The sequence below is a fragment of the Crotalus tigris genome, unplaced genomic scaffold (assembly GCF_016545835.1).
Source record: "Crotalus tigris isolate CLP2741 ecotype Arizona unplaced genomic scaffold, ASM1654583v1 scf7180000024432.2438137, whole genome shotgun sequence".
Taxonomy (NCBI): domain Eukaryota; kingdom Metazoa; phylum Chordata; class Lepidosauria; order Squamata; family Viperidae; genus Crotalus; species Crotalus tigris.
The window spans coordinates 434,341-458,466 of record NW_024100599.1 but is presented as its reverse complement, the minus strand read 5'-3'; the positions used below and the strand labels follow the sequence as shown (position 1 = coordinate 458,466).

Here is a 24,126-nt window from a genome sequence, read left to right as displayed (position 1 = left end):
CCCCACAGGCCTTAGTATCTCTAAAATACTGAATAGTAATTACAATAATGACCATACTTTTTAACTTTGGGATCATATCCTCCTGGTGGATGTTAAAAGGAAGTTTGCTGCTGAATGTGTACAGGTAGTCCTCGACTTGCAACAGTTCATTTAGTGACTGTTCAAAGTTAGAACAGCAAAGAAAAAAAGTGACGCATGACCATTTCCCACACTTAATGACCGTTGTAGCATCCCCATGGTCATGTGATCAAAATCCAAATGCTTGGCAGTTAATTCATATTTATTATGGTTGAAATATCCCGGTGTCGTGATCACCTGTGACTCTCTGACAAGCAAAGTCAATGGGGAAGCCTGATTCACTTAACAACCATGTTACTAACTTAACAACAGCAGTGATTCACTTAACAACTGTGGCAAGAAAGCTCATAAAATGGAGAAAGGTTGGGTTCAATTGTGTTTGTAAGTCGAGGACTACCTGTATAGTCAGATACAGCTCACCTTTTATTCAATTTACTATTATATGATCATCAATATATGGTTAACAGCATCCTTTTTATTTTCTTTGTTAATTGTTGGAAAGAGCGAAAGCAGCTTGAGCTCCTGGAACATTCAGTGACAGTAGTCTTGTTTGAAATTTATGCCTTGACAGATTTTGTCTCAGAATAACATACCGCATGCATTCAAAACTGAGGATGCATTGTTCCCATGGGACTGAAATTAGGTAAAGTTGTCATCACTTCAGTGCTCCTTACACTTCCCAGAAACCCAGAGGTTGCATGATACATCCAATCAGCCAGCAACAAGGCCTGACAGGTGACCAGTGATTGGCTGCTTTGAAACTGAGGGCAAAATCTGTCTTTCTTTCTTCATGGCAGTGGGTGGTGAGGGGAGGATAAGAAAGTGACTCAGATGCCTGCTGGTGAGGTAGAGCTGGCTAGGGAGTGCCAGTGATCAATGGGTGAGCCCTCTTCCTTCCTGGAGGAAAGGGGCTCTTGGGGACATGCAGGGTTGGGGAGTGAGGGTAATTTTCCTTGCATTCTGTGGCTCCCATTGTTTCCCCCACCCCCACCCCCACCCCCAGCAAAGTGGCATGCAATTCAGCCGGTGAGGAGGAGGCTGCTTCATCAGGGCTCTGCTGAGGGTCATGAGGGGAGAGGTAATGGCACCAGCCTATATTATATGTGAAAAGGATGACCCAGTGAGGCATGGATTGCCTACTACTGTCAGCCTTTGTGATGGAATGTGTATCTGGAGAAGCAGTGGGGGAAAGTTTTGGCAATACAGAGTTTTCCCAGAGAAGTCCGGATTAAGACTGAGCAATCCTGAGCTGGATTGGGAGAGGGGGGAGGTTTAGGGTAGCTACGTCTAGAATCTCTCAGGATATATCTAGTAGGTTAGAAGGTGATAGCTTGAGTTTGGCAAGATTCTGCCCATTAGGTGTAAGCAAATAAAGGACTGAACCCAATTGGACTTCACTGTGTCATCTCTGGCCTTGGGTCTGACAGCCCATCCAGGTAAACCAGATACAAAATATAACTAGATGAGTGAATCTTTCATGTCTAAAGGTACAAGTTTATTTTCTGATATTTTTTGCTCCTTTCCCCCCATTACAATCTTCTTCAACCTTATGGACTATATCTAATGAGTTTCTTGAAATAGATACCATTTTTTTGAATCATAATTGGAGGCATTCTAGGAATAAACTTCATGACATCAGTGTGTGAGAGAACTGAAATAGAGAAAGTCAATGTGCAAAAACAAGTATTAATCTCCTAATTAACGTATTTGAAAACTTTTGTCTTCCTCTAGAAATGCCTATTGTTTACACTGAGTTGCAGTATCCTTCACAGTTGGGAGCTGAATAGATGTTAAATTTGATTGCATTTTCAGTTAAAAAACACAAAACAATTGTTCATGCATTTAGTACTTCCCATTTATGCCATTCATTGCAGAAGAGTGAGAATTTTTAGAAGTTATTCAGTCCTATCTAAAATCTTTTAGAAGCTGTATATGGTTCTGGAGTTGTGTACCTTACTTAGTAGTAGTTCACTGATAAAACACATATGGGCATATAAAATGTATTACATCCATTTCCTGATTTTTCTGATGACTAGAATATTTACTAGATATAAATTCCTTATGTTATGAGGAGGTTGTTTTTCCACAAGTATTTAAAATATAAAGCTGGATAATACTGCAGATAAAACGCTAAAATGAACTAGTACCTTATTTATGGGTGCAAATACCATAGCACCTTTTGAAAAAAAACATCTGTTTGCAGAAGTGGTGTTTGAAATCATTAGGAAATATACTGAAATGAAAAGCATGCTGTGGGAAATGAATGGCTTCTAGATATTGTTGCATTCTCCCTTTATATTGTTCCTATTTATAAAGAAAATCAGGCTTATCTCCATAGTTTTGCTTTTGTATTACTTCAGTACTTAATTAATTGTAATTGCACTGTCTTGGTGCCTCTTCATGTAAAACTTATGTTCATTAAAATGCAAATGTTTTGTTCATGTATGTAATTTATATACAGACATGAATTTACTGATATATTCTACAGATAATTATGGACGGATAATTGAGATATCAACCTAGCCTATTACAACCTAGAAATATTAAGATAAATGCATATGTAATTCACACAAGAAATTAACTAGAAATTATTTCTTAAATCAATGAATGATGGGGAATCCAAATAATATTCTGGAGCAGAAAACTATTACAAATATAATTAAAAGCAGAATGTGATTTTAAAAACCTAGTTACAATATTTGGCTCAAATTACAGGAAAAAATGCACACTGAAGTGGTTCAATCAAATATTTTACTTAATTTTTAAAGGACAGATGTACAATTTTCATATCTTCATAACTAATCACACTTTGTAGTTTTTGTCAAAGAAAAATATGCTTATGGAAAGATTCCAAAGTGCCAAGATTTAAGAAGTACACCCACAAGATTTCTGTTCATTTTTACTTCAAGAAACAAAATTTTAGAGAATTTAATAAATATAATTGTGCAAATACATCACAGACCAAAACTGTCAACACTAATATTAGAGTACAAGATCTTTAGAGATATACTTTTTACCTTTATTTAGATATCTACTGCTTATCTAAAATCTATATTTTTAAAATTAAACTAAAATTGATCTGAAAAGATTCAGTTTTTGTTTTCCATGTTGTAACTGACAGCACCAAGGCCAAGTTGTATGTTATATGTTCTCTCCATCTAATATTTCTATTAGATCTTGTAAATTATGAAATTAAAAGTTTGCAATAACAAAGTTACATTAAAATTCATGGTAATTCAAAATTTAAGACTAAACAACTTTTCAAAACCAAATTTCATTTGACTTTGAGAAAATAAGGTTTGCAATATTATCACTTTTTAATACAAGTATTGTTTTAAGAAATACTGACTATAAAGATACTGTCCAACACATACTAGAAAGATGAGGAAAAAAAGTCAAGATTGTATCCATTTATAGTTAATACTACTTTCCAGTATCCTTTAATTATTCAATATTACAATAGTCCTGCACAGAATTACAGTAATCCCCAAAACATCAGAGTTTAGAATTCTGATAGCGAAGTGCAAATTATTTATAACCAGGCGCCATGAATGTTACTGGGGTTCAACTGCTGCAGTGCACCATTTATCAAAAACTGGTTTTTCACTCCTTCGATTTATAGTACTGGATGCACTATGACTGGAAGTTCGGGATGTACCTCCTGTCAAAATTGTACACAAAAGAGATCATATAGAGTTTTAAGTAAACAATATAAACTTAAGCAACCTTTAAATAAACAGTATACACTTTAAACCATGTAGTAGGATCAGAAATGCTCCCTGGATTTGAACAACAGGTGGGCTGCTGCTTATGAAAAAGGTAGCCTTGTTCAGTGGTTACTGCTGCTACTGGAGATATAGTCACTCATTTATTCTGGGCTCAGGAGATCAGCATGCATGTAGTATAGAGGGCTTGGCAATATGTAGGAGCAACTCACTTTGGGCGAGTGCTAATTGTACTGTACAATTTTTAGATTCAATCCTTAGGGTACATGATATTGTCATCAAAATGACCTCGGTGAACATGTAGATATTAAACACAGTATAAATACTAGAAAAAGTACAAAAGGAGATATACATAATTTCCTTGCATAGTGAATAGAAATTGAGGCACAGAAGATGATCAGATTTGATTTCATTACTTAAATAGTAGAAATAAAGGCCAGTGAGGGTTTTTTTCACACTTCAATCAAACTGAACTTAGCAGATGAAGATTCTGGAATGACTTACTAGATGGACTATGATGATTCAAGGCAGACTTTCCTCGCTTCGGAGTTCCAGCAGTGCGAAAGTAGCCCATCTGCCGCTGATAGTCTGTGAGCTGTTCTGAGCGCTTCATGCCAGTTGTTGGTTTCACTGCTTCAAGTCTTTTCAAAAAAGCCTTTAATAACACACACATACACACAACCCTTGATTAACAGTGCATTCCTTGATACATTATGATCTGAGATACCAGAATCTCTTAACCAAAACCAGTCCTCCACAATAACTGATGTCTTGGATTACAATTCCTTTAATTTCTCACTAGAATTATAACATTGTAGTTCAACATACCTGGAGTACACTAATTTGAAAATTATTAGGAAGCACTCTGTTTATGTAAGAATGGAGAAACAACAGGGCAGCTGAGAACATTCTCATTTGGTGGCTTTGCCTTTGTTCATCATCTATATAAACATTTATATAAAAGGCAAAACCTACAAACTATAAAGGGATGCCATAATGGCCTGGGACCAGAGCTTTTCATATCGAAGTAGTCCAACAACCGTATCATACTGACTATGGAGTGTGAGCGAGGCCAAACAAGCCTCACTGGAGATGAATTTCCATAGGAAATCACAGATGAGAGAGTCCCCTTGCTCTCGTGGTCATCTAATTTCTTAGCACAGCAGCAGAAAAAGCCAAAGATGTTCTAAGGGCTTGTGAATTTTACTTTATAAAGCTGTTATATTCTATGCTAGTTACAGGCAACTAGTTTGCACTGTTATTTGGAATAAATATTTGTTTACAAACAACTTGCTTGTTTACAAATATTTCCTTTTCTGTGTTCTAGCACTCCATTCTGTGATTTGAAGAAATGGAAACAGAAAGATTGTTGTGTATGGAGCAGGAATCTTGTGCATATCCTAGGTTATTATGTCAGACTTTGATTGTTCAAACCTAATCAGTCCTCCAACCACTTTCTCAGGAATCCAAAATGCAGACTGTTAACACGTACTATAATTATTCCATTTCAAAAGAATGGAACAAGAGAAAATGTGCAGAAAGAAGTGATCTGAGAGGTTTCTTGGCGTGTTCTCTATGAGTATGTGCATTTTTGGAATACCATATTAAAAAGGGACTAAATGTTGTGGCTTTTGATTGCAGCCTAAAATTCTGAATATTTTAGAAAGAGTATACACCACTAAAAATCAGAGCCAGGCAGCCAATTTCATCTGGGTAAATCTATGTTACATTACAGATCCAATAGAATTTTTTTTCTTCATGCAAAATTACATCATGAATATTTGACCAGTTCTAGATAAAGAGCTATTACACAGAAGACGAGTTTTCATTTGCCTCAAGACCTGTTGCTATGGTTACTACAATGGTTCAGTGGTAGTGGAATGAACAGCTACAGAAATTGAAATTGACTGTTTGGCTATGTTTTCAATTATTTCTACTTTATATTAAGTTGTGGGCTATAGTTGTGTGTTAGTGAAAACATCATCTGTGTTTGTTGATCAATGGCTAAAATAAAATGATGGAGTGACTTAATATCATCAATCAGTTTTTTTCTTGCTTGTTACTGAGATCACTGAATTCCTTTCTGGATAATTTTCTTACATCTAAGGTAGATGCTCAATTGTGAAAAGAATGTCATTTTAGGTATACGTACACACACACACACACACACACAGGATAGACATAGATACATATATGTACACATGTACACACAAATGCATATCAAGATACTTCAACAACTTTTTTGCATAGTTCAAAGATATGCAAATACTATTCCAATGAAGCTCAAACATTTATTCTTTATACAGTACTATAGAAAAAACAAAAGAGGGAGAAAACTGGTTTAAAGCCACGTTTCATAACCCAGCACGGAGTTAAACTTGCTTAAATTTAAGTGAAATTAGTGCAGGTAATGAGAGCCAGTTTGGTATAATGGCTAAGGCATTTGACTAGAAACTAGGAGACTGTGAGTTCTAGTCCCACCTTAGAAACAAAGCCAACTGGGTGACCTTGGACTAATCACATTTTCTCAGTCCTACAAAGGAGCCTGTGGCAAATCACTTTTGAAAAGCTTTGCCAAGGAAACTGCAGGGACTTATCTAGACAACCTCCAAGATTTGGACACAATTGAGCAGAAAAAAGAAAATGCAGGTAAATAATTGTACTGGGCAAGAAACTGAATAGGAAACAAGCATATTTGATGGGTTAAAAGAATTTTTCTGTCAACTGCATTAATTTTAAATAAAGAGCAAAACAAAATAGTCGTATATGACAACCTATAACCAAGTACCATCAGTTGAGGAACACGGGAAATCTCATTGTGCTGATAAAATTTGAGATAAGCAGGCATCTTCAGGTTTGGGTACTATCTCTAGTAATCCTGAAGTTTATTATGACAGTGGTATTTGTGGTGCCTCCATATATTTTTATCCATATTTGGATACTTTCAGATAATGGATTTTTATCTCTCCCACCCACAGCAAGCACTTATAAATAGGCATCCAGCTGATAGATTTTCTTCCACTGCTAGTACCACTGAATTACAGGACAGATTTGTGATTTAATAAGATTGTACTCACTTTTCAGAGAACAAAACAATGATGTGTTAAGTCATAGTTTGCAAGCCCATGGTTTATACAATGCAATACAATTTGCTAGATGCTCATCTATCATAAGCCTCAAACTTGTGTGGATAGACTTGCCTAACATACTAAGTCGAAGAAGTCTAGTTTTTAATTAATATTGTTAAATCCAGAACTTCAACTAACCAGATTCTCTCTGTCGATCCTCTGCTGTTCCCTCTGCCTGTTGATGGCACTGTGGTACATTTTAGGTGCTGAGCCTGACGGTTTTTTCACTGAAGCACTTTTGTTTCTAGGTTTTGCAGAATGCTTTGTCAATTCTTTTAAGAGCCTTTGGTTTTCCCGATCAATTTGTCGTACTTCCTCATTTGTGAATGAGTAGTTTTTCCTTGATCCTAGAGAAGACTGATTCAAAGCCAGTTCTTGTTGATCCTTTTTCTCCAAGTTCAGAAAAGCTTTGGACACAAGTACATATTTAAGAAAACAAGTAGCATGACTAGGCTTTTAAAAGATCATTTCAAAACTATAAAACCTATTTTCAGATTTAGCCACACAAACTATCTTTCAAATAAGGACTTTTGAGGAGCTGGCCCCCAATTCTGAAGTTGGTAACAGAAGCTTATTTATTATGTTACAAAACCCTCTTAAACGGCCTTTCTCAGGTTTATAATCACCAAATGTGCCAGACAATACCTCCTATAATTTCTAGAGCATGACATTTGTGGAAATTACAGGACATAAATTGCAAATATATTTGAAGGATTCAAGATAAAAAGGTCCAAGCATACAATATTTCTGCAGTCGTGATAAAATGGAACCCTATATAAACAAGGCAGTGCCATTTCTTTCCCATAATTACAGAGCTCAAGCATAATGCACCACAATTTTTGCTTCCAGAAGAAACACACTGCGGTATAAACATTCCCTGCAATCACCACAGTATACATTATAAGGCAGAGTCAAAATGAAGCTTTTTACAAAAAGAATTAATTCATCTGATCATTCTTAAATTTGATTTGGAAATAGGCAATGTGAACAGCAGCCCCAATTAGAAATATAAAGTGCATTTGTAAATAGAGCTGAATATTTATCTTACTCAGTACTAAATCAAATTATTCATATGCTATTATCCATCCCTCTTTAGCAGATTATCGGTCAACAAGGAGAACTAAAGTAGGTGCTGACTTACATTCTCACAATTTTCAGTATGGAATGGTGAGCAGGAGATGGACTTTCCCAACATTCTGATTGCTGAAGTTTCAGGTCTACTTTTTGCATATCTAAATAAGTGTCAGGTATGCAGTCACACTTAAATAGTTTCACATACGAAAAGAATCAGTTCATAACAGTAAGTTGTGCACAATCTTAAAATTGCCATCTATTTTTCTTTTTGAAGATTGTGACATTTCATATTTTACTTCTAGAAATGTTAGAGATTTGAAACTTGTTGAACATGTCTTGCCTATTTTAATCTATAATCTAAGTAAATTCCTCACTCCTTTTCGGATCATTAATTGATCTGCTGTTGATATACCATAGTTAAAAAAGCCTTTGGCAGTGATATTTAATCTCTTTCAAGTCACTACTCTACTATCAAATTTATAAATCACTGATTCTGTAACATAGTTTGCAGCAAGGTGGTTACCATCTGTGTGACAGATACTTGGATAGATGACTAAGCTGTAAAATATTTGAAAATAACTTCAATGTCAGAGAGCCTGAAATTGCTGAATGTATTTAATAGAATTATTAAATTGTTGAATTTATTTTCAAAATATCATGTGAAGATGTGGTATGTACAAAAATGTTGCAGAAAGTTAAATGTAACAGTAGGAATTGTTCATAAACAGATCCTTCACCAATCTTAGTTAGAAAACCACCAAGACTTCTAGTTCAGTATACTATATTGCTAAATATATTTAGGAAAGCAGAATTTTTGGAAAAGGAATAGAGAGATAAGAGTAGCATGTGTAGATGGTAGTCAGGATTCAGAAAGAAACATAAAGGATATGCCAATGCACAACAGATAACAGGGAAGAAAGTGAAAGTTAAGGTATATTTTTGCCTTCAGTAATATAGCAAAGGTACATAAAAAGAATGCATATGGAGAACAGCACCATGAGATACATTTTGTAAAATAAGACAGCAGTCAAACCATTGGTTTACAATAGAGATACATCCCTTTTAACTGAATGCCATTGAAAGCAAGGGGTTTGCAAATACTTGTAGTAATTATATCAAAGACAAGTTCCAAGAACTAATATTTCCAAGGAATATAGAATATATAAAGTTTCCAAAACAAATAAATAGTTCTCTCCACATTTATGTGGAGCTCCATATTATGCAAAATTAAACACTACTGGTATCAGTGAAACTATTTTAGATAATCATTTTCGAAATTTGAGAATGTAGTAAATGTTGCAAGACACATAAAATTACAGTACTTTCAAATCAGTGATGTCTGTTAAGAGGTGGCACAATAAAAATAGCTATTCTATACGTATTTATGCCAATTATAAGCCCTTAAATGATATATATCTATAATTTTGCTTTAACAATCATATAAGCAGTATATATCTGCAAACTATATGAATTTGGATTAAATCTGTAACATTTAACATAGGGATATTGATGTAATAATTGGTTATTGTCTGATAAAGATTCAGGGAATTATATAAACAACCAGCAATAAATCCTTACTACTTCACAGGAAAGCTGTTATAAAATCAAAATGTCTTACTCATAATGTTCCAAAAGATAAAGAAGTTAGAGTAAAGAAGTGCATGCGTACAGTCTGAAACAACTCTTCAGAAGAATTTATACCATCTTAATAGAAACTACAATGCCCATGAACACTAAGAACAGATGGGAACGGAAAGGATATTACTCACAGAAGTTGAAAATAATTATCCTATAACATCCCATTTAACGTGGAATAAGGGACCTCCACAATAACGTCTGGGCCAATACAAACAACACAGGGAAAAATGTTGATATTCCTGTACTAGTACAAAATTAGGGATTGATGCTAGAAAGAGATGCTTCTCTGTTATTATCCACCATTGCAGAATATCCTTCTCTGAGAAATTCAGATGTCCTGACCCTGATGCTTTTTGGAAACTTATCAAAAGGGACCTTTTCTGGAGGGCTTTTAATTAATTAGCATAGTCCCACTATAATTGTTAATTGCAACTGGGAAGTTGTTTTATGACCATAATGGAGCCTGCCCATCATGATTATAAGCTGTGATCGTTGTAAAGTGAGTCTCCCACATGATTGACCTGATGTTTCGATTTTTGTCGCAGTCAATAAGTGACTGCCACGATTGTTAAGCAAACTAATGCTTCACTGTGGACAGGTATTGCCAAAAGTAGAAATAAATACCATTTTTTGATAAAAACATTGGACACTCAACTATGGGACACTGCAAATGGCCATTAATGCCAGCAGGTTGCTGAGGGCCTGAAATGTGGTCATGTGACTACAGAGGGGGGCATCAGAACTTTGGAACCAGGTCATAAATATCCTCTGGGGAGATCTGTGTAACTTCAAATGTTCATTAAATAACCAGTTGTAAGTCAAGGACAACCTGTATATTGTGGGTTTTTTATTTCTGTAAATTGCCGAGAACAGAAGATTGCACAGTCTAAACATTTATTCAGTATACAAATGAGTTTTATCTTGCTTAAACTTTAATAAAGAATCAAAATATGGCAAAACATAAAACATGCTATGCAGTTATGCTTTAGCTATTAGAAGTCAAGCTTTGTGGAACTATTTTTTTCATCAAAACTGTATAGTAGGGCTACAATAAATAGCACAGGAGAATATATTGGGACAACACTTAAAATTTGTGGGTACTACTGTTAAAAATATAATTGTTTGGCACAATGAATAGTGGAGATTCTTTTAGCATAGTTACAACTATCTCACTTCATGTCTTGAAAAAATATTTAATCTCTGCAAATAGCTAGTCAAGTATCAACCATATATCAAACTGCATAGGAAGAAAGAATAGAGCTAATAACACAGTTCAGAGGTACCTTATTATAAAGCAGTGCTACCAAAGCATGCTTACAATAACACAGATAGCAGGATTATAAATATGGACTTGAACTAATCTGTTCATCCTTCTTTCTCCAATATGGCTTTAAAGAAATTGGAAGTTTGCTTTTATGTCTCTAAACTCATAGGGATTATTTTGTATACAGTCTGTGAAACACGGCAGTTTCAAACTAGAAATTATGAAACTGTCTTGTTATAATTAACCATTTAAAATGAACCAAATTAACTGTAATTAATATGAAAAAGAATTTAAAAAAGGAGTGGGACTGTACAGACTGCAGGTACTAAAACAAGCCTCTGCAATCCTCCTGTTTAGTCCATATATTAACATGAATATGGACAGCTTCTGCTACGTGCAAAAAGAACAGATTCTCAAGATTAAATTCTCAAATGGACAGAACCTGGAAATACAATTTAGATAGAACATAGTTTAGACTGCTTGTGCTACCTCCTTCTCACCTTTGTGTCTCAATTCTATATTAAGTAGAAATTACCATAATTAAATTTAAAATACACGCTATAGGCTTCTTATAAACAAATAGTAAATAAAGCCACTTTGGCCTAACGGATAATGATTTCATTAGATATATTTTATGATAAACATCTGGATTCTGAAAAGTTATTTTTTGCTAGCTGAAATCATTTACTGTTTGGTGTTTCTCTTTAAATAGATAACTGATAAATCATGAATTTGTTTCAGCAATTATCTTTAATTAGTGTTTGTGTATGTAAATTGCTATACTATTTAAAATTAGATTTCAGCCATTTTGCTATCATATTGCTATGGCAGCCTCTAATAAGCATAATGAGAATAAATAAATAAATGTTCTAGAGAAGAGAGATTCTAAATGAGAAATAGTCCTGTTGGTGAAATTCATCACTTTCAATATTATCTCCATAAATCTTGTGTATGAGAACTTCAGTTTTAGATAATCGCCAAGCAATTTTGATAGTTGCTGAAAGTGTCAATGCAGTGTGAAAGAGCTTTAAAGCTGAAGAGTTAAGGTGGGACCCAATTTGCCCAACACCCCACCTCTCTAGAGAAGAACCTGTGACCATGTTGAGTATTACTTGAGACTCAGCTCAATTTAGAAATTGTAGAGAATATTTGTAGTTCAGGTTGTAGGTTTAGGCAGAGATTTGTTCTCCAATTTGCTGCTTGGCTTCTGGATGTTTTGTCACCCAACTAGGTAACATCTTCAACAAGATGTTACCTAGTTGGGTAATGAAAAATCCGGGAGCCAAGCAGCAAACTCAGAGGACAAACCTCTGTCTAAACTCAGCTCAGTGCTGGAGCACCATAGCTGTCCACGGGGAAAGTAGCAACAGAACTGTTTTCATTCTGACACTTCATGAGATGTCCAATGGTGGCATCAAACCACCACACTCATCACTTTGGATCTTCCCAAAGAAAGGCCAATGCTTTATGACCTTGACTAAGGTATTTGGCTTGATCAGAAAAAGGAACTTTGGCTATAGAAAACGTAGTGACCAAAAATAATTGTTTTATAATATTAAAATTCTATTTTCATATTGAAATGCAGAGAAACAGCTACATGCTATTAAATATTAAAGAATAACTTACACATCTCAACCCTTCATTGCTTGATGCCTCTCTATATAGAGAATGTCTTCTATATTAGAATGCTTTATCTTTCTGCAATGGATAAATTACCCCAGTCTTGCTCTATCATACAACCCTACAGAGTACAGTTGGAAATACATTAGTATGAGACATAGTAATTCAATTCAAAAAATGTAAGTAAAGGCCCCAAACCCCAGATTAAACACTTCTTTTAAGCATTAAAAATATTCTGACCTTCTCTATAAATAATGCTGGGGACAAAAAAAAAAATCTTATCAAAGACCAACAGGACAACAGGTTATTACCTATCTTTTTTTAAAAAAAAAAAATGGGTGGGTAACTGGGAATACTAAATATAAAAATTCTTCAAGGAAACTGACTCAACCACTCTAATGCCATCTTCATTAAATGGATTCACTCCTTTAATGTGCTGCCCAGTTCCAGATTAGAAAGGAGATAAATGTACTTTCTCTGTGGGTGGATGTTAGCAATTTTTAAGCTGTTATCTAAAGGCATCCCAGGAAGGAGAGCTTCTTTATTAATAATAAAACTGATAAGCTGAATCTGGATGAAAAAAACTTATTTAAGCACTGAACTAGTGAAATAACTTTATTTCAGACAGCCCAGAACATCCCATTTCTTAACCTCAAGAAAAAAAAATCTACAATACATAAACTATAGATTCATAGAGGTCATGTACTGGTGAAGGTCGTTTGATACTTGATACGAGAAAATGTTAACATCATCCAAAACTGGTGTCATAACACCCTAAATTGGGACCAGAATATAGAGGAAAAAAGCAAGTTTATCAATTAATGTAAAATTCCACTGTCAATGAAATGACAAATGTTGCTCTAGATATTAAATAATGCCAATGTATGCAGCCACTGCAGGCTGTTATATTTGATGTTATTTTTTCCCTTTAAGCCATTTCCTGAATTTGCTGGTAATTCCTTTCGCAGGACTATGGCATCTACTACTGAGAACCAAAATAGCTTGTTCCTAAACGCTAATATATAATATCCGGATGAAAAAGACAGAGATGTATATATTTCTATGACTCTGGCAACAAAACAGCTATGGCAATCACAAACAATACTGAAAGGACGGCAATTAGACAATATTCAAATAAGATTGTTTCTGGAAAAATCTTAAACTATATATTTCTTTAAAAAAATCTGACACAGTATCCCATACAAGTATCTTCTTTTACGCTTCCCTTAAAGTTCTAAACACTTTACAGTTTCCCTGTGTTTTTCTCACCTATTTTCTTTCAACACAGAGAGAAACAGATACACAGATAACGTATATGTTTTGGTAACATGAAGAAATCCTGCTTTCAGCTCTTCAACTCTTGAAACATTTGACTGCCAGCCTGCCTTAATAAAGAATCTGCTTACATCAGCAATACATCACAATACCTTTCTACAAGACTTCTCCTATCAAGTGAAGAACAATTAAATGGGACAAAGTATTTGAAGATCCATTTATTGATTTTACATTCGCAATTGAATGTATGATTAATAGCATTACAGGTTTTTTTTTAAAAAAATAAGGTTCTTTAAAATGTAATAACTTAGTAAGCACATAGTAAATTGATTTGGTCAGACAATAACTATTTACAATTGTAAGACAAATATTTTGGACTGAACCCAGAAAACAATTCACTGCAGGTTTTTCAATTCTATGTTTTAGTTAACTGCCTTGTCACATTTTAAATTAACTGAACCTTTTTGGTGTCTTTCAGGGATAGTCCTCCAGATTCTGTTGCATCATCTAGATATAATTAAGTATGAACAAACCTTTGAAGTTTCGTTTAAATGAAGCTTTGAGTGAAGCAGTCCATTAAGGCATTGTGCCTCAAACTGGAGGCTTGAATGACTATGGTATTGGGGCTTTTGGGCATGCAGAGGTCTCTGAATAAAGACCAATAAATCAGCTTTTATTTTAGTGCTTTGCAGAGGAAGAGTATCTCATCTCTTTGAGGCACTTTATCACAACAAGGAAAAATGATACATATCAGAAGTCAACTGAGATCCTCATGGTCTGAATGAATAACAATTGTCAGATTAGATTAAATCAGTGCTGGTATAATTATGTCTACCCAGATGTTCTTCTTTCCACTATATGAAGATCTGGAAAGGGGAATCAAATAGATTTTGCAAGCTATAAATCTGATCATTTAGGGGAAGCACAATCTCTTCCAAAAAAGGTTAAGAAACTACATTCCCAGTCTACTAATCTCAATTTATCTAGATTAAATTTCCACTTGTTCCTCCTTATCCAACTCATTATTAAAATCAGATAATATTCCAGAAAAGTTCATGATTCCTAACAAAGAGTAATAGAGCTGAGAATCATCGAGTTCTGGATAATCTCAATGATTTTATGTATATATTACCCAATGTGCAAGAAAGAACACTTTAGCCAAGAACGTTAGTGCTGAATGATGGTCCCACAGCACCACCTTCTAGAGCAGAGGTCCCCAACCTTTTGGGCATCAGGGAGAGAGGTTTTTCCACGGACTGGAGGGAGCATGGTTTTGTGTGCTGCCTGCATCCCGCGAATGGGGCTTTTCTTGTTTGTGCAGACAGGCTGCTGGCATGCCACGGGCCAGGGGTTGGGGCCCCCCGTTCTAAAGAACATAATAGTAAAGGTGTCTATTTCTGCTATACAGTACAGTATTGCTGAAGCCCAATCCCACAGTTGTACTATTATCAAAATAAACAGTACTAAAAGTTTTCAAGAAGTCTAGGAATTGACAGAAGACCCTCCTCACTAAGTCACAATATAGATTATTCACCAAAATAATCAAAGTAATGAATTGAAACTTAAGGCCTAACTGAAATGCATTTATAATCAAATATACCTCAAACTATAACAGTTTTAATTGAATAAAAGACTATTACTGCTCTTTATATAAGAAGATACATGCTCTTCCAGCCTTTATTTCTCCTATCTCCCTATCTAAAAGTAAAATAAGAAATCTCTGAGTGTAATGGTAATGTGGAAATGACTTTGGGGAGGGACAGTGTAGGTAGATAAGAGGGGACTTAGCCCGCAGCTGCCTAAGAGAGAAGAAAAACTTAGAAAGGAACGTCCTTAACTTATCAGGCAATAGAAGTGACCACAGGAGATCTGTACTTTCAGACATGCAAGATTCTGTTAATGTAGCCTTACTATAAAGTAGAATTAGCTCATCTGCTGTGTATCCTGTCTGATCTACCTGGAAAGGCTGACAGAAAAAACATTAAAAAAAAACCCCAAAACAACCTCAAAGCCAATTGTTCACAGCACACCCATCAGATCTTCTGATTCCCAAGCTAGTACTCTTTCCATATGTTTCACAGAAATACCAGTATTGCTTTTACATAGGTGATACTTTAACATCTTTCTCCAAAACTAGATGTCATGTTTATAAACAAAAATTTTTAACTGGTCAATGGTGTATCCAAAGCTTCAGATGCAATAGTGGACAGAAAAACTACACCAACCAAATGCATTCTCATGATAGGCTGCAGGTGTTTGAAGTAAAATATGTGGTCATAAAGATACAATTTTTATTTACATATGCATGTCAACTCTGTGTCCGGGGTGTGTATGTGTGTTTGTGACTAACCAAGCCCAGCTTCATTTGAAAGATACATAACTTATTACAGAATTTTAAAAACTAAGTTGTATTTGATTTATTTCAATTTATAATTTTTACTTAACATTACTATGTCTAGAAAATAGTGTAAAGAATGAATGAATGATGAACATATTTTTCATATTCAAAGCAATCCATAAAACCATCCCTCCCTCCCTCCCACATACTATATTGGAGTGCACTTACAATGAAAGCATTAAGGAGAAAAATAACACTGAAGAATTAAAAGAAAAAATACCTTTCAAAAGATTATTCAAGTCCATAGCTTCATGCAGTACCTTTTGAAGACATTTGTGATCTACCTCAGGTTCTAATGAGAAAAAAGTATAAAGAATTATATTAAGCCTAGTGTTTCTGCCATATATATGCTTTAATAAGTTCTGCAGACTTACCATATAACTCCTGGCTCACATTTTGTTGTCTTTTAACCTTTAATTTCTTATCATTGGATGCTACTTCAAAAGATTGGATGGGACTGATATCTGGTGTTGACAGAGGAGTTACATCAGTCACTGTATCTTCAGACTCTTCTGTGTGATCACCCAGTTTTGATTTTATTTCCACTGACTTTATTCCTTGGCTTGACTGTTGTTCTGATGAAAGAAGTGGTGATCTTATGTTTTTCTTTTCTAAAGAACATGATGAGTCTGACAAGCAACCATCAGATCCTGTGTCTGAATAATCTGTATCAGAACTAGATGATGGGGAAGAGGAGGAAGAACTAACATTCCTATTAACCTTTGCACCATTAGGCTGTTTAGAGAGCTTATGTCTAACTCTCTGATTTCTGCTATCATCGCTACTGTCTTCTTCATCTGTGTAGTAATTTTCTTCACATTCTTTCTTTCTTAGGGGAATTTGCACTGGTATGTTTTCATGAAGGGTTTGTTCATTTTGTGCTGTGATTCTATCAACTGGATCCTCCAGATTTAAAGAAGCTAACAAAGAAAGAGCATTATTTGAATGACGAGCACCACTGCCTAATATATGTTCCTTCTCAGATTCTGCCTGTTTAGATTGCTTTTCTTCCTCAGTACTGTTATCCTCCATCGCTTTAGCTTCCTGTTTCAAATGACAATCATCTGTAACTGAACGTTTTTTCTGTGCATGCCCAGAACTTTCCATTTTATTTGTTTCTGTTGTTGCTCCATCTTTCTTCACCTCTTCTTCAAAATCACTATCAAAGAAAGAGTGATCCACTTCACAATCAGATATATCTTCATATCGGTCCATACTGAAGTCAATACTGCTTAAGTGTTTTCCCTACAAATAGAAAACTGGAATTATTATAGCAATCACTGAAAGAAAAATCTTTTTCTAACCTTTTATTATAGCAAATCTTTCCCCACAAATACATATTTTAACTTATCCTCTTGAAGTAGCAGCAATTACGAATACAGCTTTATGCAATATTCTATTGTTTCATTTGGTACAATCACATAATCCAAGTTGCTTTAATACTGTTCAATATTTGGATATCTGGAAAAAAATAAAAAGAAATAATTATAGGAAAATCCCCAACTGGGTGCCTACATTAGAAATGTATACACATCCAAATTTGATAAAATGTGGGGGTTCTGTCACCTATAAAGATATTTTGAATGAGAAAGGAGAATTAAAAGCGAGAAATACCTTAAAGGAAGAAGGAATTGATCTGGAATGGTGGGCGTATCTTCAAATTCAATCCAAATTTAATAAAGACAAAAAGGAACAGGGTATAAAGCAAGACTCTTCAGAATTAGATAAAATCTTATTTAGCAGGGAAGGCAAGACCATAAGTAAATTATATTGATATTTATTAGAGGAAGATATGACTGAGGAACAGGTGAAAGAAATGATGATAATTTGGTGTAAATATTTTGGACACAATATTGGTTTGGATATTTGGCAAAGTTTATGGGAAAAAAATCTAAAAATTACTCTAGCAACCTCCTATAAGGAAAACCTCTATAAGATGTTTTATAGGTGGCACCTCCCTCCCACAAGACTAGCACGAATGAACAAGGGGAAATCCTCCATTTGCTGGAAGTGTGAAGAGACTGTTGGAAATTACTACCACATGTGGTGGCAATGCCCAAAGGCACAAAAATTTTGGAACTTATTAAAGAAGTGGTTGGAAGAAATTTTGGAAATAGATATAGAAGCCAAACTGGAATTTTTCTTATTGGGAATTATAGAAAGAAAATATAAGAAAGACACAAATTATTTATTACTGCATATAGTAACAGCGGCATGAATCGCCTTCGCTCAAAAATGGAAAGAGAAAGATACTCCAACCGAAGAGGAAATATTATTGAAAATTTTCAATTACACTGAAATGGATAGACTTACATGGGAACTCAAGGACAAAAGTGAAACCAAGTACTATAAAATCTGGGAACAAGTTTATGATTGGATAGACAATAAGAGGGTAACCAAGATAAATGTATAGTGCTAGAATAAAATATAGATTATAGACAAATATATATTTAAAAGATAAATAGACATATAGAAATAAGGGGAAAAGTGTTAATAATATATTATAAATAGTGAGCAAAGTTCAAGAACTATATGTCTATATGAGTACTAATACTATTGCAAAATGTTGGAAGATGTATGGAACCAGTGACGTCATATTTATGTCCAATGTGTTTTTAATTTTGTATTATTCATAAAAATTTTAAAAAAAACCACTGTTCAATATTAATTATATATACTGAAAATGTAAGTTTGTGGTTTTACTTTTATATCAAGTGAATAACTATATAATTTAAAATAACATTAATTATAGTATTATTAAAATCCAATAATAATATATGCATTAATTTAGAGATAGAAATAAAAATCATAGGTGGATGATATAAATTCAAAACGTCAGGAGAATGCAAACATTTAAGAAGGCACGAGACTGGGAAAATAAACAATGATCTCCTCCCCCAAACATACTGAAAGGATCAGATCTGTGTGGTACCTTGACATTTTCAGAACTGAAGAGGGAATAATTTCATCTAAAAAGTTTGTATGATATCTGCACCCTCTATTATTGACTAATTCATTTAATTTGCCATCTTCATCTGATACAATGTACAGGTTTTTCCATTCCTTTTTTCATTCTCTCCTTTTTTGTACCACCTAGCCTGGCAAGCTCCTTGTGTAGTCCTAGTAAAAATAATGCCCAACTATGGCTGTTATAGTAAAAGAGTATAATACCACATTAAGGAAAAGTAGCTTTTATTATAGTACTTGGGTTCCATTACAGTGCAATAAAAATAGACATCTGTTCTCCATTTACAATAATATACCTCCAGTTGATATTTTAGTTGGAGTATTAGCATCCTTTAGACCAGTGCTTCCCAACGTTTGTGTGACGGCGACCCCCGTCACACAAATGTTCTGCGCATGCGCGGGGCTGCGCGCATGGGGGCGGGCCCATGCGCGGCGTGCATGCGTGGCACCCCCCCTGCGCGGCGTGCATGCGCGCCCACGCGCGGTGCGCGTGCACGGCAGCGCCCCCATGCGCGATGCGCATGCGCGGCGCCCCCATGCATGGCGTGCGTGCACGGCGCCCCCCGTGCACGGTGCGCATGCGCGGTGCCCCCTCCATGCGCGGCGCGCGTGCACGGCGCCACGAAAAATGGTGGATCGCCGCCTTTGGCGACCCCCGAAAAATGGGCGATCGACCCCAAATAGGGTCGCGACCCATAGGTTGAGAACCGCTGCTTTAGACATTTTATTGATTAGTTCCAAAAAGATTGCTCAGTTGAATAAAATACTTTTATAACGTAACAGGATTTTTTCAAGACTTTGTTGAAGCAGCCTCTCACCAATGGAAATTTATAGTCACAATAAAATAGATAGCCTTTGAGATACCAGTGTGCCTCCTGTCAATCCAATTTGCATGTTAAGCAGTTCACACTGGAAGATTACCTGAACCCTTTGCTATAGCTTCATTGAGTCAGTGATATTTGAAGGAGGCTTCACATTAATTCATTATTTGCTATGCCAGGCAATAATAAAGCATGCATCTCTAGTTCAGTTGCTATGGCATTGCTGTGAGCTGAGCTGCTGTGATTTTTTTTTTCAAGACAGGGATATTAGTTATGACACTAAACTCAGAATATATGTTTAATATATTCAGGAACAGGCCAGAGATTATTTCTGGATATTGACACTAGTTTGCCAAAAGCTTGTTCCCTTCTCAATTATTTATAATAGCAACAACAAACAATCTTGTACTCTGTTCTACACTGGGCTCAAGACTCTTAATCAACAGTAACTCAGATACAGATTTTTATCCATGCAAGTCATCCCAGGGCGTACAAAATACCTGGAACCCCCCCCCCATTATTGTTTTGTATACAATTCTATTGATTGTACTAAGAAAAACACTATTAAATTATCCCTAATTACACCCTAGTTAATTTCCATTTAACCTAATACATTCTCTACTTCTCCAAGAACTCTTTTCTAGATTATTTGTCTATATTTAACAAAACATTTTTGTAATCCTTTCCACACAGAGACTACTTACCGTAAGTAACAAAATGGCTGTTGCTCCTAATATTTGTTCCGTTTGCAGGATCTGCTTGTTTTCCCCCTGCATTCACCTAGTAACTACAGCAAAGCTTATCAATGCTTGTGACAAGAGGGGGAGAATGTATTGCCTTTTTCAAACAGGGCTTGTTGTGGGGCTTTGAGTGACCAGGGTTAAGGGGGAATGACTAGGCCTTTAAAATAACCCTAATAAATAGCATATTAAAATAAAAATAATAAAAAAGAATGATTAGGGCTGAGAATGACTAGTTATAGGTGATCCAGCTGCCTTGCATGCTTAAATAAAGATAGAATCAGGACGTCAGACCTTAAACAATACACTATTTGGCTACTCTACTATAGATAACAAGTTTCCAAATATGTATACATGATGCTTCCTACATGTTTCTATTATTCTTCGGAAGTATAGCTTTTTATCGAGCTGTATGGTGTATATAGACATAGATGGATTTTTTAAAATTGGTTTCAAAGTATAGTATATCCTCCCCTATCATTGAGCATTACCAATTCAGCCATGAACTTTATTATTTTATTACAAAATACCAAATATTTTCAAGTGGGAAGATGAAGTTTCTGTCTTACCCCACATAGGTATCCACAAAGTCTGATTTTTAAATAATAAGATGGCAACTATGCTGGTACAATTAAACCCCACTGTTTTTTTTTTTTTTTAGATATGTTGCAATGCACATAAAAACAGGCAATTTTTTTGACTTTATCATGTTTGCCGTCGTACCTTTTTAACCATATTCTGCAGACATCTATGCATTCCACATATTTTGATAATTTAAAATTTAAAGAATTTGGAATTAAAATATTATTAGATATCATTACAAAACACTTTATATGCCTGTGCTAATACAACACCTACACAATCCTATATAAAGTGTTATTTCTCTGTCTCCTTGGAAATGCAACAGAGAAGTAATTGCATTTAAAATTAAATTTGCACCTTATGATAACTGCTGTGTAGGATTGTTGAAGTGAGGGAGGAAGGCTATGGAAGGCTATATTTTACAACTGTTTTAACATATGTATAGGAGATACTAGCACAACTGCAGTTGTCATGACAAATTTAGTTAATATTTAGCATGCAGTCAATTTGACCCAGAGTTAAGGAATGATACAGATAGCGATTCTCAAAATGTGGTCTGGGGACCCCTGAGATTCTTCCAGGAGATCTATGGAGACAAGTATTTTAAAATCTTTGTTTTAATTTCTAATTCAGTAAATATTGATAGATGCAACCCACATAAACCAAAGCTCTTTGGGGCCCTCAATCATTGTTAATAATGCAAATGGGTACTGACACTAATATGCTTGAGAACCTCTGATAAGAGATAAATGCCAATTTTTCATCTGTCTGGCAAGTCTTCTTTCAGCACTGTTATAGCCCATTATTTCAGGTTTTAAAAAAAGAGTAATAAAGTTCGTGTTTAAATCTTTGCTAAAATTTTGCTTATGCGCCATGCTCCACAAGCCACCCTGTGTAGGAGACTTCATTACTCAGAAACAGCTTTCTCTAACACATATTGCTTTGCTAGGGCAGAACTATCATTTCTGTTATTTTAACCTCTTTAAAACAAGACACAAGGGAGATAAACCACTTTGACGCTTTGGGGAAAGGATCACAACAAGCCAACAGGCAATTTCACTCTCTCAGAAAGTGAGGAGAGGAAGGAAAACATTTGTCCCTAATATATTTTTCCTTCCATCCAGTTTTTTCTTGCAAAAAGCTATAGTATATGGTCTAAAGGACGGTACTGGCTAAGGAATTCTGGGAGTTGAAGTCCACAAGTCTTAAAGTTGCCAAGGCTGAAAACACCCGACGCGAGAGCTGTCCTCAGTGTGTCCTTACAATTAGCTGGATAAACTACGACTTCTTACGGAGAGGCAAGTTTGCGGCTCGATTTGGAACAATGAGTCGTAACCCCGCAACTAACAAGTTAGATTCTCACCGAGCCTCAGCCTCTTCCGCGGTTTCGCCAAAACACCTGACGGCCCCCACATCTGTTCTAAGACTGAGTATAATGCATGTTGGTTGCAAGTTGCACGTGTAAAAAAACTTACAAATAAATTAAAAATATAGCACTTGCTAGCTCGCATAACTAAGCCATAAGATACCAGCCACATGCAACAGATTTGCTGCACTCGGCTGCACCGAGGCACAGCCCCTCGGGGCAAAGGGGCGGAATGCCACCCACTCTTCTCCGGTACTTCACTAAATGCGCTGTCCCTCCATTCCGAAATGGTGATGCGACCGCATCGATTCAACCTTCGTGGAGGGGCGATTGGCCTCTAACCTAGCCACGAGGCCGAAGCAAGGCTCTGCCCGGGGATGGGATGGTTACTCACCCGCAGCGGGCAAAAAGGAAGACGTTTTGCCTGCTCGCTCCGCAATTCTCCAGTCTCCCGCAAGAGAGTCCGGACTCTCCGTCCCGCGCTGTGTTTGCGTAACCAGGAAAGGGCGGGATAGAAGAGATGGAAACAAACATTTCCGTCTCCGCGTTGGCGCGCCCAGGTTCCCTTTTCGAGCAGCAGGGGGAAACGCGGAGTCCTGTTCGCTGGAGCTAAGGCAAAGCGGGTTCGCCGGCTAAACGAGCCAGCATCATATGTTTGACGCAGCCTTAGAAATCTTCGCAAATAACCTTTGTAAATATGTTGTTTTCTAAATCATGTGATCACCTTAATGTCAAATTGTATTGTATTGCTTGGTATTTTCCCAAACAAATTAAGTTCAGCTGAACAGCAGCTTTAAAAGCGTTTCAGAGATCGGATTAAAACACTTTAAAATGGTGTTTTTCAAAATTAGTAACATGCTAGGCAATGCTGGCTGGGGAATTCTGGGAATCGAAGACCACAGAAACCTTGAAAGTTGCCAAGCTTGAAAAACACTGCTTTAAACACTTTGGCACCAGTTAAAATAGAATTATTTTCTTCGTAAGTTAAGCGTCAGAACTATATACAGCCACCAGGATTTGTAAATAGTGTTGTGAAAATCCAAATGATATCTACTTGGTATACTACTCCAAAATGAATAATGATTTGCTTTGTTGCGTGAGCAAATTTGCAGATATCTGTGTTATGATGCTGTCATTAGACGTATTTACTTCCCGGTCGGTTTCACTGGATGGCGAACCGTAACCTGAGAAAACATTACTCAATTACTAGGTAACCGAAGATGTTACCGAGTCTGGTAATGAAACAACAATCAAGATGAGAGAGTATCGAGGACTCCACTGAAAAAACATTTTTGGGAGCGTGGTAGGACCGTTATTAGCCATGTGCCTCATTGCAGGTAGCTATTCTGCAACTGCACGTCTACTTGGGCAAAGGATTATTGCACTAATGCAGAGGTCTTCAAACTTGGCCTTTATAACTTGTGGACTTCAACTCCCAGAATTCCTCAGC

General features: G+C 35.9%; 1 protein-coding gene across 4 annotated transcripts; it reads right to left on the bottom strand.

The window, feature by feature from the left end:
• Nucleotides 1–1,933: 1,933 nt before the first annotated feature.
• Nucleotides 1,934–23,236, bottom strand: CFAP97 (cilia and flagella associated protein 97). 4 transcript variants are annotated; one of them, XM_039330731.1, is made up of 7 exons: nucleotides 23,071–23,169; nucleotides 17,505–17,661; nucleotides 16,575–17,359; nucleotides 16,421–16,492; nucleotides 7,070–7,338; nucleotides 4,308–4,458; nucleotides 1,934–3,739 (listed from the first exon to the last, which is right to left on the bottom strand). In XM_039330731.1, the coding sequence occupies exons 2-7, from the start codon at nucleotides 17,537–17,539 to the stop codon at nucleotides 3,633–3,635; spliced, it is 1,419 nt and encodes a 472-aa protein (XP_039186665.1). In that variant the 5' UTR covers nucleotides 17,540–17,661; nucleotides 23,071–23,169; the 3' UTR covers nucleotides 1,934–3,632. The 4 variants fall into 4 exon arrangements, with proteins under 4 accessions (XP_039186665.1, XP_039186666.1, XP_039186663.1 ...); XM_039330732.1 differs by lacking the exon at nucleotides 23,071–23,169 and adding an exon at nucleotides 20,693–23,056; XM_039330729.1 differs by lacking the exon at nucleotides 17,505–17,661 and having other exon boundaries at nucleotides 23,071–23,236.
• Nucleotides 23,237–24,126: the final 890 nt, after the last annotated feature.